Here is a 14,906-nt window from a genome sequence, read left to right as displayed (position 1 = left end):
TCTCCTCTGATTATCTTGCACCCTCATAACCTTACAGCATCTTGCCACTACTACGCAGTCAGCATTTTTGTAAGTACAGGAAAACAGAGCAAAACGCAGTAAATCACTAGAAATCTAAAAGATTTGCTGTCTCATTTGGTGGCTTCAGAGAAGACAGGAATTAACTTGCAACCATTTGTTTCTTGTCACAAATGTCAAGCTCAGCATTAACATGGTTGTGATGTATCTTCTTTGAATAATAATCATTTCCAGTAAAAAATTGCAAAAAAAGCCATGTCTCTGTTTCCACGGAAGGAATGATAGATAGCTGGTCACAGTTTACATGCACTTACTCTACTTCTCATTTTTCAGAATGAAAACTTTCAGAAAGCATTTCAACTTTCAGAAGTCTCTAGCCTTAACACCATGCATACAATTAGGGGCCTCATTTGTTGTTTCTCAATGTATAAATTTCTGAACTTAATTTATTTCTGTCTTCATGAGTAATGGGTAAGAAATAGGATTAACACCTCCATACGCGCTGTTGACAAATAGATCTGTTTTCTTTGACACCATGGTTTCTTTATAACACACCAGTAAAGAGAGGAAGGAATGCAAGTTTTGAGTCCATTGGCGCACACAAGCATACAGAAATTGGTATATAAGACAAACTACAAAGGAAGAACATACCTTTTTCAGTATCTCAGTATTCAGCAGCGTGTAGATACTTATATCACAGGACTCTGCTTTGGCTAGTGAGCTTAAGTTGCAGCGTATAATTAAGCAGGACCTGCCTGGTCTTTCACAGTCCTACAGCAAATACAGAAAAAGCTGTTAGGTGAAGGAGGAAAAAATTCAGTGACAAACTGTGTGACAGCAAGCATACCAGATGACTTAGTTACAGAGTAAACTGCTAAAATACAGCACTCCTGCACTGAAACAGCAGCCACTTTCAAGACCTGAAGACAGCTAGATACCAAGACCTGCCTGAAAGCAAGGCAGGTGGAATTCAGCCCTCTGCCGAGCTGCTGAGACAGACGGGTGTCCGGGGCTGGGCCACCACTGCATGTCAGCCCTCTGCACAGGGCGGGCACCGAGCACGGTGCAGACCCCGCTGCCCTACGTGCCTTCGACAAAATCCGGGAGCGAGGGCTCTGGTCACCAAGTCTGCATTGCTATGTCAGGTAATTCCCCTCCCACTGAACTTCCTACATCCATATAAAAATCAGATAATTAAAATTACTAAACAGCCCCGCAGCACAACATCAGTGTAAGTTTACATGCACCGAACAGTTGCTTTGTAGCTAACTATCTGCTCGAGTTCTTCATGCTGAGCCATGTAAAATCTTTTGTAAGATACATCGTACATTCAAGTTTGTCATAGGTGGACTCCCTTACCAATACTTTTCTGCCAGACTTCGTGAAAAAAGCAAATATGGTGTGGAAAATATTTTCATTCTCTTGAGGAACAACGCATGGGCTGGGGTTTCTGTGAAAAGAACAGCTTCCTTTGTCCTGACCAACCTGCAAGCACAATTATAATCACAATTATTATTATGAATTTAAATAAATGACACAAGAAGGTGGGATGAGCCTGTCCATAAAAATACAACTACATCTGAGCTGGGTGTCCGCACTCCCATTAATAATCAAGAGAGAGAAATAAGCGCTTCAGGAGTCAAGTAATCCTGAAGAAAATATCTAAAGCAAGCCAGACGAACCATGCCCTGGAAATGCTTGTCTCTAACTGGACAGGATATGAACATATCTAACCTAGTTCATACATAGGTGCCTGTGTTCTACACGTCTGGAGACAGAGACAGAGGAGAAAAATCTCGGCAAAAGATATAAATCACCACATAGCATTTTAAGTCAATTGTGTTACCCTGTGTATTACCTTTTCAGTAACTATTCTTTGATGCCTTGGCCAACCTGGCTGTTTCACAGTTTATATCAGAACTAATGCAATAAATGAAATCTTTGTGTAAATGCACAAGCCTGAACACCAAATCCAGTCTTTCACCTTCAGCATAAACAGTACAAAAATAAACTTTTTCCATCATTAGCTGATTTCTTGTCCAGAAAAGTAGATGCTTGAAGCAAGTGAAATGTACCAAGCTTTGATAAAATGATCTTCAGTCAAGTTAACCTTGCATAGAAAACCCTTCTCACTTTTTGCAGCTTATGAATATCCACTGAAGAACATCTATGGGAATGTAATACAAACTATGACAACAAAGCATCAGCAAATTCCTCCTGTCGCCATCCTTAAAACCTGTAAGAGAGAGAGATTTTCCCACAAACCACCAAGCGCCATTCTTGCACATCCTGCTGCTGAGCTCCCCACATCCTCTGCTCTGAGAGGATGAGAACTTGAACATTATTCAAATCACAAATCCTTAAATGAGAAAGAAAAAAAGTTGCTCTACATATGAAATTAATGCAAGCTCTGAGTCCGACTCTGCATTGAAAACTTTATAGCTGAGTTAGCCAAAGCATTGCCAAAAAAAACCCCCCAAAACAAAGGTCTATCTAGATCTTAAATGTTATTTTCCAGACAAGTGATGTCTGTGTCTCTTGGTAGGACATACCTTTCCTGCTTCACTGACCCACAAGTCCTTCATAATCTGTTCTTTGAAGTACTTATTCATAACCTGTCTATACATAATCTGTTCTTATTGTCCCAACAGATACAGGCACAGGTAGCTACCCATAGTTTACAGTCTCCTTGAGATCAGCTGAAAATTAAGACTATGATGTTCTCCATTTGTTCAGATCACCTGGAGTGAGTTTTCATTATTTATTGTAGGTAAGAGATTCACAAAGCACACTGACATTTATTTACTTTGAATTTTCACATGGGAATTAGATCCAGATCAACCAGAAGGTTTATGTTAAGAACAGCACAGAGTCAAGATCTATTCAGTACTTGCTCTTTCTTTCTGAAAGTTTGAATTATCAGACACTTGGACACATGTCTATTAGATTCATGCAAGAGATACAGAAAGGACAGTACAAGCTTCTGCACTATTCCAGCTTTTTGCATACTGTCTGAATAGTCCTGCTCTACATCTTGCACAAATACAGTGTAAGGACAAACCAAAGCAGAAATATCTTGCAAGACTAAAAGGAATTATCTGGCATGAAGCAACATAAATCTTGTCCTTTCTTCTCTAAATGATTATCTTTCCTTAAACTGAAGCTTGGCTACATCTCGTCCTTTTTAAAATACTTTAGCTGAAACAGAGAAAGGCACCTCCAGAAGACTGAATTTGGAAATACCCTTTCCTCTCTGCCAGCTATGCAGCAATCCTACACAAGGCAGCTACTAAATTCTACATCTCTGCCCATGTTAGGAGGGACACATGTAAGAACGGAGCACCTCTGGCCACCTGTGCTGCTCTGCAACAGAGCAGGAGGTCACCTGGAGCCTGTTTTAGCAGCCAAAGGCAGATGCCACTTCCTTGAAGCACGCAGACACTACTACTCAGCTTGCAGAATTTGGGGGAATTCAACCAGGCAGAAATTAGGTCATATTGATCTGTGTATCCGTTATCAATCAGTGTATACTGACAGCCGGTAGGCAGGAAAGGATGCAAGGCAGCTGAGAAGCACTCTGTTTCTTCTGGAATTCTTAGAAACAGCAGAGCCAAAGAACTAGGAAAAAAGTAACAAAACCCTTGAAATAGGTGGATCATGCTGAGGTAGAAAGAAATCCAGCCTTTCCAAAGAACTGGCCACAGTTGTTTGTGGGTTGGTTTGTTTGTTCTGCTAGGGTGACTGTCAGACACTTATTTCACACCATCTCCTATTTTCCTCCATTTTTACATGCACAAAGGTAAGGTTCAGTCAACCAGTCAGACAAAACTACAGTAACTTTTCATTAAACTTTGTTTTCAATGAAAAAATTAAGCTCTAGAAAATCAACCTGCTAAATAAAATCTTATTTAAAACCTTAAAAGCTTCTGCCTGCAAGATGCTGAGACTGAACTGCATCTCGAAACACAAATCAGTATTTGGCCTCAAGTGTGAGCCTCCACTTACGCAAACGTGGTGCTACCCCAGCCACCCTTGTCTCTCCTTGTGACCAACCTCATAATCTGGTACAGAGAAGAAAATAACTGGCAAAGTTTAAGGGCTTTGCATGAGCAAACACATACTATTTATAGAAGCAAGAACTGTGCAAGTCTTTGAAATGGAGTACGTAGCCAGGCTCTTGGGCGAAGTCTTGGGGTTTCAGGGTTTGTGACATACTAGAGCTTTTCAGAAATTTCCATGTGGTCTCCGCAGCCTATAAACAGAAAAGGACTACCCCAAAGTGATCTGCTCAGGACCCGGGATCTAACATCTCACAGAAACAGCAGAACGGGGTTTTGGAGAAGTGCAGAGTATGTGGACGGAGAGGGAAGCTGCCTTTGCGCTCCGTACAAGGACTATACAGAAGCCACAGAGAAAAATCAACATCCAACTCTAAACGCAAACAACCAACAACAAAACTGGGACAGAGGGAACAGGGACAGAAGGGAGGCTCTCTTAAATCCTGCACTAAGACTGCAGCTTGGGAACTAAAATCGCTGTCCCGAGTGAGGCACCAAGCAGGAGCAGCCCTGCAGCCTCCCAGGGAGGGACTTCCAAGCACCTGTGTCAGAGCTGTCTCTGCTGAAGGTTGTTTCATTTTGTTTTCCAGCAGGTACCTACCCATTTTAAGTCCTGCATAAAATCATTTGTGGTCTGGTGCAGTGGCAATACAGTTAAACCTCCTGTACTGGAAGCGTACCTCAAATCTGTACCCAGACAGACGTAGACAAAGCCTTAAACGTGCTGCAGCCACAAATGAGTGTGAAGTGCACTCTGAGCGCTGCTTCGTGTTTCTTTTGCCCCTAGAGGCATCCAGTTTGTGCACTCTACAGTGTGAACTTTTGCTTTAAAAGCTTACTTCTGGACTGGACTAAGATGGCAGCACAGAAGCACTCTAAGGCACTTTTTGGTCTTCAGCCCAGCAGAACTGCAAAGGGTGGTGACTCTAAAGGCGCCCAACAGACACATTATGCATGCTTGCTATGAACAAGTTTTAAATTCTTTTCACCCATGAGTGTGGATATTATGTTCACTCGTCTAAGCAGGACGCCTAGCATTCACACTGTTTGTTACATACTAGAATGGTTACGTTTCTACACAGCAAAACCCTTCTGGAACAAAAAAGCTACAATCAGTCTTGACAAAATTCCTCCATAACTAGAAGTAATCTATATGTATTTTTACTCCGACCTAGCAGATTTCATTAAACAGTTTTACACTGCAGAAAAAATGGCATAAAAATAATTTCTAAGGTATTCAATTATTTTCTACTTTTACTTCTTCTCTATATACAATAGTCTATGCTCCCAAATATCATCTAGACTACCACATATATAACGAATTTTTCAGGGTAACAGTGTAAAATTCTTTTAACACAGAACTAAATATTACCAGCTACTGATCCTAGCAGTCTACTCCTGGTAAACCTTTCCTTTGCAAAGAAATGACATTTTCAGATTTTCAATTCTAAACTGGAAATATTCATAAGGGGGTGGTTTTCTGATGGAAACGCAAACATTTTTGAAAAAAATTCCCAAGAAGAATTTATAACTTGATGTATTTATTATGATTTGTCACTGTTCTCATTAGAATGAAGCATGTTTTGACCATCTTGAATAATATCTTCAACTTCCACGCGATGTAAACTAACATCAAGAATAAAAGTAAAATTTTCCCACACGAGCTTTTACTGACGACTGTTTCTTTTTACCAAGCTGCCCATGCGTAGGGATGCTCCTCTTCTCTAGGAACATCCTCTCATAGACTGCAAAACATTTAACATCAATGCATTGTACGTATTGTTTTTTTTGAGTTTTTATCTCAAGTTCAAAGGCACTTTTGTCAAACTGCTCAGCCCCGAGGTAAAGAAAGGTTAAAAAAAAAAAAATTATCACAAAAGGTAAAAAAAACCCCAACAACTGTGGAATATCAGAGTGATAAAAGCCAGCACAGCCTGCATTCAGATCCCACCTGCATTCTTGAACATTGTCGGATGTCAGAATCACCATCTACAATTTTCAACAGTGAGATGTTACTTTTGGGTGCCTCCTTTAGACACCTAACAGGCCTGCTTCCAGAAGGTGGACGTGTGACACTTAAAAATCACCATTATTTCAAGCGCTTCTGCTGGACATCTAAAACCTAAGGGACTGAAAATCACTACTCACTCATGAACATGTTCTCATATTGTATACAACACGTGCGCATATACATGCAACACGCATAAAGACAAAGAGATATCAGCCTCAACATTTGTACTACACAGACTGTAAATGGCACCTTGCATAACAGGCCTCTAAAGGTCCCCATAACTCTGCAAAGGCTACTAGTATTACTAATCTATCATCACCCAGAAAAGCAGAATATCCCTTCTGCTGCCTACCCTACCCATAAATGGCCGCACGTTCAGAGACAAGTTAGTCTCTAGCTTTGTTAATTTACTGGAAGTTGTTGTCCTCTCAAAGAGCCCATAAACACGCTCGAGAGACAACGTTTAAACAAGACAGCCTATACAATGGGTTACTCTGCCAATTTTTTGTCATCAGCACAAACCACTAAGATCCTCAGAGACAAGATGTAACCACTGGAGAAAGAACGTGCATTACTTCATGGTTTAAAAATGCTGCATCTGCAACAAGGAAGAAATTCCCACAGGAGAATTTTAGTGGACTCAGAGTATTTGAAGAGTCTTACGAAGCAGCAACCAACCCATAAAGTAGCAATGATTTTCCACCATATCAGATTACACTACCCTGAAGAAAAACGGGCAGGAAGACATTTCAGAGTGAAAGAGCTGCATGTAAAATATATCATGTACACTCCACACAGATTCCATCCTAAAAAACTGCAGGATATTTAATAGAGCTGTATAGAAATAGCATGTTGGATTTATTACGTACACGGGGATCATCCTCTCTGTCCTCCCCTGCATGTGTAGGGATTTATGAGAACACCTGGGCTGGGCTTGGTGCTCCAACAAGGTGGTACCAGTGCAAGGGGGACAATCACCATGCGTTCCCCTGGGAACACAGAGGATAATCCAGGGCTGCCAGTGAAACACTTCTCACATTTCTAATCCAGGTCAGCCATGGGTTTAGGAGGTTTGGAGTTTCTAGGAGAAATACTATGCCTGCCAACTCAGCACATTCTCCTTCCATTATCAGCTCTGTACCGCGTCTTCAGGGTACTCATAACATCATTTCTGATAATCTGTAGCTACTCTCAGAACATGGCAGTTTCTAGCAAGCCTTTGGAGCCTTTAAGAAATTGTTGGGGTTATCCTGCACAAGATGTTAACCTGGGAGAGGGAAATTAAATACAATTTCCAAACAGGGGGCTAGAAAGGTCAGCTGAGGACCAAGCACAGGGAAGTGGAAATTGGCACTTGGCATGGGGTTAAGTATGTGCATGTGACAGGAGTCTCCTTGGAAGAACGAGACTGAAAAACATGAGGAAACTTGCTGTTGCTTCCAAAAAACCATTAAGTACAATTTCCCTGCTGCATTGCTGCATATAAGAAGCTGAGTGCTAATCCCATACTTAATGATTGGCATTTTACAAGATAAACAGGCGAACAAATGTGTATCTTCAGCTCCTTCCTTATAGACAACACTAGACTCCACTAACACAAATGAATTCATTACAGTATTAAAACTTACAGTTTCCAGGCTCTTCCAGTAAGCCTCATTCTCCTCTTGAGCTAAATTATCACCAGTTATTAGCGAGAGAGAGCCTGGAAGCCAGCAGCATTAACCAGACACAAAGCAGGTGTGAAGGTAGAATCCAGCCATTGAGTGCACCTGGTGGAACCAAACCCAGATCCGAACACAGAAAAAATGTGAGGGCAAGTTCAGGGAAAATGTCATGAGACACAAGATAGTTGGAACAGCAATTTTAGCTGCAGGAAACACGCTCAAGTTCTGAAGACAGGTCAGTTGTTTCACAAAATTGTTAACATTGTTCAACTCCGAAATGGATGCCTTTCTCATCAGCCCTGGGGTATGCTGGCTCCAAAGGACAGTTTGGACATAGACTTCTTGAAATTGCATCCAGATAGTTCTTACATATTTCTCCTTTCTTATTAGGTCTTTTCCTGTTTTATTTATGTATGCATGTCTAATCAGCAGTTCAAGTTTGCAAATTGGATAATAAATAACAGATCCACTTTTGTTTATCTTTGTTGCTAACCATAGCAGACTCACCCTAATATTAGGGAAAAATTGCATACATGTGTCTGGATTCAAAGATACTGATTCGCCCTATAGTAGGTGAACAGAGACGAATTGATAGGCATAGTTAATCTAACATGTTGTACACGCTGAGGAAAAAAAAGTGTACTCACAAGAAATTCCAGACAAGGTCAGACTTTCAACAGTAGACAAATAAGTTATGTAAATATGTTATATGAGTACTTGCTCCATGTGCCAAAAATGTTTAATATTCACAGACAATGAAACATGTTTGAATCACAGCAGTTTTGTTGATTCTGGCAATAAATTTAAAAGCCACTCAAACAACAGAAAAGAATTTTTAAAATTAACCCATTTTACACGACCCCAAAAGATTTCGACTAAGAATAGCAATGCTGTTAAGGAAAATCAGCACTCCACAGATCCAACAGGTAAACTTACATGGCCATGAGAGACAAGATTGAAACAGCAAAGTGGAGATGTTGAAGCTTTAAATAAGGACAGAAGAGTATGCCACCGCAGCTCTGTCTCCTGCTCTTCCAGCCAAAAGGAAAACATCAGATGCACGTTTGGCATAAATCTGTGCTAACTTGGTTGCAACGCCTCTAGATGTTTTTCTGATGCACTTAACCCTGCAGCTTAATTAAATAACCTGTTAACCGGGTTTGATCAGCATAATCCTGCAACGTTTGCCTTGTGTTAGCCCTGCAACCACTTTGCACTTACTTAGCAGCAATCCCCAGAAGTACCACTCTCAAGAACTAGTGCTGCCTACCCAGTTTAGTAAGAAAAGCAGAGATCTCCTGATTTCGTATTCTTGACTTACAAGACAGTGGCTCTTTCCTAGGCAGAGGGCACCACCACACGTACACAGTGAGAAGAAAGACTGACCACTTGTATGACTTAACTGTGAGGTCCACCAAAGGTTCAGGCCTAAGAATGAATGAAGACCACCTTACATGGAAACCAGTTTACCTCTAACATTCATGTGCTCCTTATATATAAGCCTTCAACAGTTCAAATCCAATAGAGTGATTTGCAGGTACATTTCCTTTCCCTATGAGGAACTGTGAAATTATTAATCAACACATGAGGTGGCCAACAGATCTCCAGGTATATCTCTATTTCAAAAAGCCCTTGAGATCTCTCAGAGTTCAGTGCTCCTTCAGCTAGGTTCTACCTGTCTCTAGCACGTCCCCTTCTACGGCCTTTCCTATGGTGCACAAAACACAAATAAGTCCATGGTTTTTCTTTACCTAATTGTCAGACTTTCCTCACGGGCTGTGTTAATGTTAGGAAGAAAAGCTCTGAAGACTGTGCAGACAAATACATTCCCTGTAGGGCTCAAACAAGTTGGGTGGGACGTTTCACTAAAGCAGATATTTCACAGAATCATAGAAAGGTTTGGGTTGGAAGGGACCTTAAAGATCATCTGGTTCCAACCCCCCTGCCATGAGCAGGGACATCTTCCGCTAGACCAGGTTGCTCAAATGCTCATTCATTTGAATGTATTGGAAAGGTATCTATGATCTAAGCTCTCTTACGAGGCAGTGGAGAGAAGGTATGACCTCCAAGAGGATGATTTTACTGATCTATTGTAGACACTTAAAGATTAAATGAGGCACCCTCATTAGAAAAACCCTCCTGGGGGGTGGGGTATTTTAAGTTAGGTAGAAGATTTCCTTTCTTTCCAGGACATCCTCAGAGTTCTCATTCCCCCAGGGAATGGTTTATTCTTACTTTTGATACTATCCAGTACCTTGCACAAGACTGGAATGACGTATTTTCAGTCAGAAGAGAAATCCAACAAAAGATGCTTATTTCCATATTTGATACATGAACAGGCAGGTAACCTTTCTTCTATCACATGGGAGATGATATCTGATACATGAACAGGCAGGTAACCTTTCTTCTGTCACATGGGAGATGATATCTGATACGTGAACAGGCAGGTAACCTTTCTTCTATCACATGGGAGATAGAGTTTATACACACAGACACCATAGTTTTTAGCTTTTCTTTCTTAGATTCTAAATTTACATTTAAACCACAAATCATGTATGTTATTTATAAAAGAAAACCACTAGTTTATGAAAAAGAGGTGTGTATGTTGAAAGAATTAATCAATCAGCTCTTTCCTGAATATCCTTCTCCACGGTTTTTTAGCAGGAACAGCTTCACCAATGGGAAAATGGTGAAAGGATGTAGTTGTTCTAGTCCTTCAAAAATAAATTTTAAAAAATAAAATAAAAATTTAAAATTAAATAATAAGATAAAACTTAAAATAAAAAAAAGTAAAATAAAATTTTGCAGACTCTCTTCTTTTCTCACTCAGTAGTTCCTTCACCAGGAAATTCTCTGCCAGGGAAGGTTACAAAAAGTCTACTGCATATTTTTTTCCATACCTCAGCAAAACTCCTGATTACTGTAGTATCTACCAAACCTCCTGCTTCCTCCGTGAGTCTGATAAGAGCTAATGTATATACTCAATTCACTTCATAAGACTTCTTTCTTTATCTGAAATTCACTTCTATAAAACATAAATCAGCCATCTTTTTCAAAATTGGAATTTCACACATTCAGCCAAGAAAATAGGAACTATGGCCAATTCACAAAGCAGCAACACTTTCAGTTGACACGAAATATTAATCAGACTGCCACATTTTATTGACAGGTCATGAGTATTGAGGTGATAGAGTGTTGGAAAATTTTAGTAACTAAGTAATTTGACAAATTTCACTTCTTTAGTTTAAAAGCCAATTTTGAGCAGGCCACAAGTGAACACGTCCAGTGTTGCCATGGTCTTACTCAATACATAGATCACAGTACATTTTTGTCCATGTTTCAGTGGCTGTGATCTTTTTAGTACCGGCCTTTCTTGAAAGACAGATTTATCTTTGTGCTTTCAATGAACATTTTCTTTATCTAGCATTTGCAAAAAAAATTTCACTGCTTATGCAAACACCACAGCACTCTCATTGCTAGGAGATTTAGACAAATAGAAAATGTCACAAAATCTATCCATATCTGGTTTCATCTAAAAATCCAAACTAGGAAGTCACAGAAGACCTTCTGCCATGTTTAGTAGTGTTGCTGCATCCTGAAGACAACATCCAGCAATGCATGAAAAGATCATTTTCAAGCACTGTAAATGCACTGGACTCTAACCAAGCCACAGCTTTTGTATAGTGATTCAGATGGTTCCTGTAAAGTAAAAATATCATGATTTGTTTTCCCCTTCGGATTATTTTAAGGTCATAACTCAGGAAAGAATTTTATGGCCAGGCACCCTTTCCTGTATAACAATGAAATCTTAAATAAGAGTGAAGTTCCTCTTGAATGAAAGAGCTTCAGTTTATCATGCTGACATTAGGAAGATGTTTATGAGAGCTCTGAGCTGCTTTGGGGTCCTGCTTCCCATGCCTAGAGGCGACTGTGCCATGCTGGACCACAGCGTATGCTCCCACCTTCCCTTATGGCCATCCCGGGAGAGGGTGGATGCACTAGTTTCTCCTGCAAGTGACGGGGCTCCCAGGCAAAGCCAGATTCAGTTGCTATCACAGAGATGCTCTAGACCAGGGGTGGAAAGAACACCTCCAACTGCCTAAGTAAAATATTTTGGAACAGTCATTTAAAGAATCAATTAAAGCAAAGGAGGCAGGAAGGTCAGGAAGTTTCTGTACAACACACTCCCAGGAATGAATAATTTCCTCCAGCAATCTAGCTATGCCTGTAAATACGGTGCCAAAATATGCGTATGTGAGCATGTGTATAGCAATCACTGAAATGAAGAGACTACAGGGGGGATGACTAATCACAAAGGGCTAAAATAAATCTTGCCATAAGTCCAAAATGTTCCTGAGCAAACCTTGTATCAACGGTGGCAATCAGCAGCAGCCTAAATTGCTGCTGGAAAGAAAAATTCCTAAATCAAGTATTATCAGCAAATATTTATATCTTCGCATGCTGGGACTGTGTATGTATGTTTTCAGAGCCAAGACCTGAAACTTCAAAAGACAGAAACTAAACAATTTTAAACTGGCTGCTGACAAACAAGGGGTTTTCTATGCAGTGACTCACAGGTTTGCCTCTGCACGTGGAGCGTGCAACAGCGAGCCTGACAATCTCAACATCTGCTTCAAGGAGCACTCGGGCACCACCAGCACTTTAGAGAGCTCTGAGAGTCCACTTTTGCTTATGGTTTTCAAAATCAGCAGTGCAGTCCCCAAAGCATCTTATTCTTATGCTGGAGGATAGCAACCTACAGATAATAAGCAGAACATACCTTTAAGGTTTTTAAATTGTAAAGTTTTCTTTTTCATTATACAAGTGAAGAAAAACCTCAAGCAGCCTGAGGACCTTTCATGAAACAAGACAGCAAACTTTATCCCTTAATGTCTTTCTGCTCCTTATAGACATTATTGGGCAAATGCCAGGAAGAAAAAGGACATGAGTGCTACACAAAACTGGCCTTAAAAATGTAACCTGTCATCAGCCCGGAGAGACTTGTGGCTCTGGGACTGACTCCATTTTACTTTTTCTGTTCCATCGTTCACAGGAAGAGAATAATGTTTATTTCAACGGTTTTCTTTATTGAACATGACAAGCTTTTCTACAGTCCTTATGCTCAGAATTACAGAATGGTAGGGGCTGGAAGGGACATCTGTGGGTCATCTAGTCCAACCCCCTGCCGAAGCAGGGTCACCTACAGCAGGCTGCACAGGACCTTGTCCAGGCGGGTCTTGAGTATCTCCAGAGAAGGAGACTCCACAGCCTCCCTGGACAGCCTGTGCCAGGGCTCCGTCACCCTCAGAGGGAAGAAGTTCTTCCTCATCTTCAGACGGAACTTCCTGTGCTTCAGTTTGTGCCCATTGCCCCTTGTCCTGTTGCTGGGCACCACTGAAAAGAGCTTGGCCCCATCCTCCTCACACCCACCCTGCAGATATTTGTAGGCATTTATAAGGTCCCCTTGCAGCCTTCTCTTCTTCAGGCTGAACAAGCCCAGCTCCCTCAGCCCTTCCTTACAGGAGAGATGTTCCTGTCACCTCATCATCCTCGTAGCCCTCCGCTGAACTCTCTCCAGTAGCTCCTCATCTTTCTTGAACTGGGGACCCCAGAACCGGACGCAGTACTCCAGATGGGGCTTCACCAGGGCAGAGTAGAGGGGGAGGGGAACCTCCCTCGACCTGCTGGCCACAATCCTCTTAATGCACCCCAGGATGCCACTGGCCTTCTTGGCAGCCGGGACACACTGCTGGCTCATGGTTAACCTGTTGTCCACCAGGACACCCAGGTCCCTCTCCACAGAGCTGCTCTCCAGCAGGTCCACCCCAAGCCTGTACTGGTGCATGGGGTTGTTCCTCCCCAGGTGCAGGACCCTGCACTTGCCCTTGTTGAATTTCATCAGGTTCCTCTCTGCCCAAGGCAACTTGGAAGAGCAATTCTCTGCCACCTCTCCATGCTGTTAATTCGTTTCCAATTCATCTATTCATTACTTTTTAAAATCTTATCAATATCTTGCTTTCATAAAGGCACAATCCAGGTCTCACCCACTCAGAAAGAAGTGTGAAGTGAATATGCCAAGCATGATAGGACAGCTGGAGGACTTCTGTTTGTCCTTCTAACATGAGAACTTCTTATTTTGCTCCCTAAACAAAGAGTGATGGAAACACTGGACCAGGAGCTAGGGACTGGAGCTAACTGGCTCACTCAAGGTTAATGGGAGCAGGATTCACAACACCAAGGTTTAACCCACTTTTTGTCCCTGGAGATAATTCTCAAAGTGTAAGCTTTGACATCTAGGGAAACTCAGGGAGACTAGATGACTTTTGTATTGTCTGTGGAAACTGGCAAGTGCTTCTCCAGAGTTGCTTCTATGCCTTTCTCTCTCCATTAATTACCGGAGTAAGAGAACATAATAATTTAAAAACATCCTATTACTAACAATTACTAAAATAGTAATCATTACACTTTGATATCAAAAGTTACATGCAGGGAGGGATTTTCTCATCAGAAAACCGAGAACACTCTTTCTTTCCTTCTCCCTCCTTGCTTCCAATTCCCTTTTATTTCATTACCTAGACTGCAAACTCTTTGAAGAGACTGTCTTGCAATGTGTGCATCTCACTTTCCAACACAATTCTTGTCTCAGCAACGATAACAACACAATTCTTTATAACCTTGATATTGATTCACCTAAACGTGCCCTTAGAAAACAATCACTGCTTGCTGGCCTGCACGATGCATGGAAGAGAAGCAGTGATAGCTCCTTCCAAAAACCCACAAGTGCACACAGCGCTTGCTCTGGGTTAACACTGCGCATCTTTGATTCTGGTGGTAATTGTCTGACTGGAGCCAAAACCACTTGGCAAACCTGCAGAGCTCGGTCCCTCCAGAGGAGGGGTGAGGATCATCTGCTTGCACTGCAGTTGGCTTCCAGTTCAAACAGACAAACTTGGTTTCCAACTGTTTGTCCCTCATTCCTCATAATTGTGTTTACCTTCGCTGGAAGTAAAATAAATAGGAAGGCAACAATCTGATCCACTTCCATAAAGCCAGCATCAGAGTAATCCTGGACACATTGCTAATTTATCAACAGCTTCAGGAAATACCCTGGTTAATTTGGTAGGAACTCCCATTGTGAAAATGTTTTTAGATGCC

The 14,906-nt window shown here is 41.4% G+C and overlaps 1 protein-coding gene across 1 annotated transcript in view; it reads right to left on the bottom strand.

The window, feature by feature from the left end:
• ITGA9 (integrin subunit alpha 9) overlaps window positions 1–14,906 on the bottom strand; it is a 233,050-nt gene that overhangs the window by 29,771 nt on the left and 188,373 nt on the right. The window contains exons 24-25 of the mRNA XM_075418633.1: window positions 1,378–1,503; window positions 670–789 (exon numbers count right to left, since the gene is read on the bottom strand). Of these exons, the coding sequence (XP_075274748.1) occupies window positions 670–789; window positions 1,378–1,503 (246 nt within the window). The remainder of the gene's footprint in view (window positions 1–669; window positions 790–1,377; window positions 1,504–14,906) is intronic.

The sequence above is a fragment of the Opisthocomus hoazin genome, chromosome 4, assembly GCF_030867145.1.
Source record: "Opisthocomus hoazin isolate bOpiHoa1 chromosome 4, bOpiHoa1.hap1, whole genome shotgun sequence".
Classification (NCBI taxonomy): Eukaryota; Metazoa; Chordata; class Aves; order Opisthocomiformes; family Opisthocomidae; genus Opisthocomus; species Opisthocomus hoazin.
The sequence above is the reverse complement of the archived record's forward strand: the minus strand, read 5'-3'. Positions and strand labels throughout refer to the sequence as shown.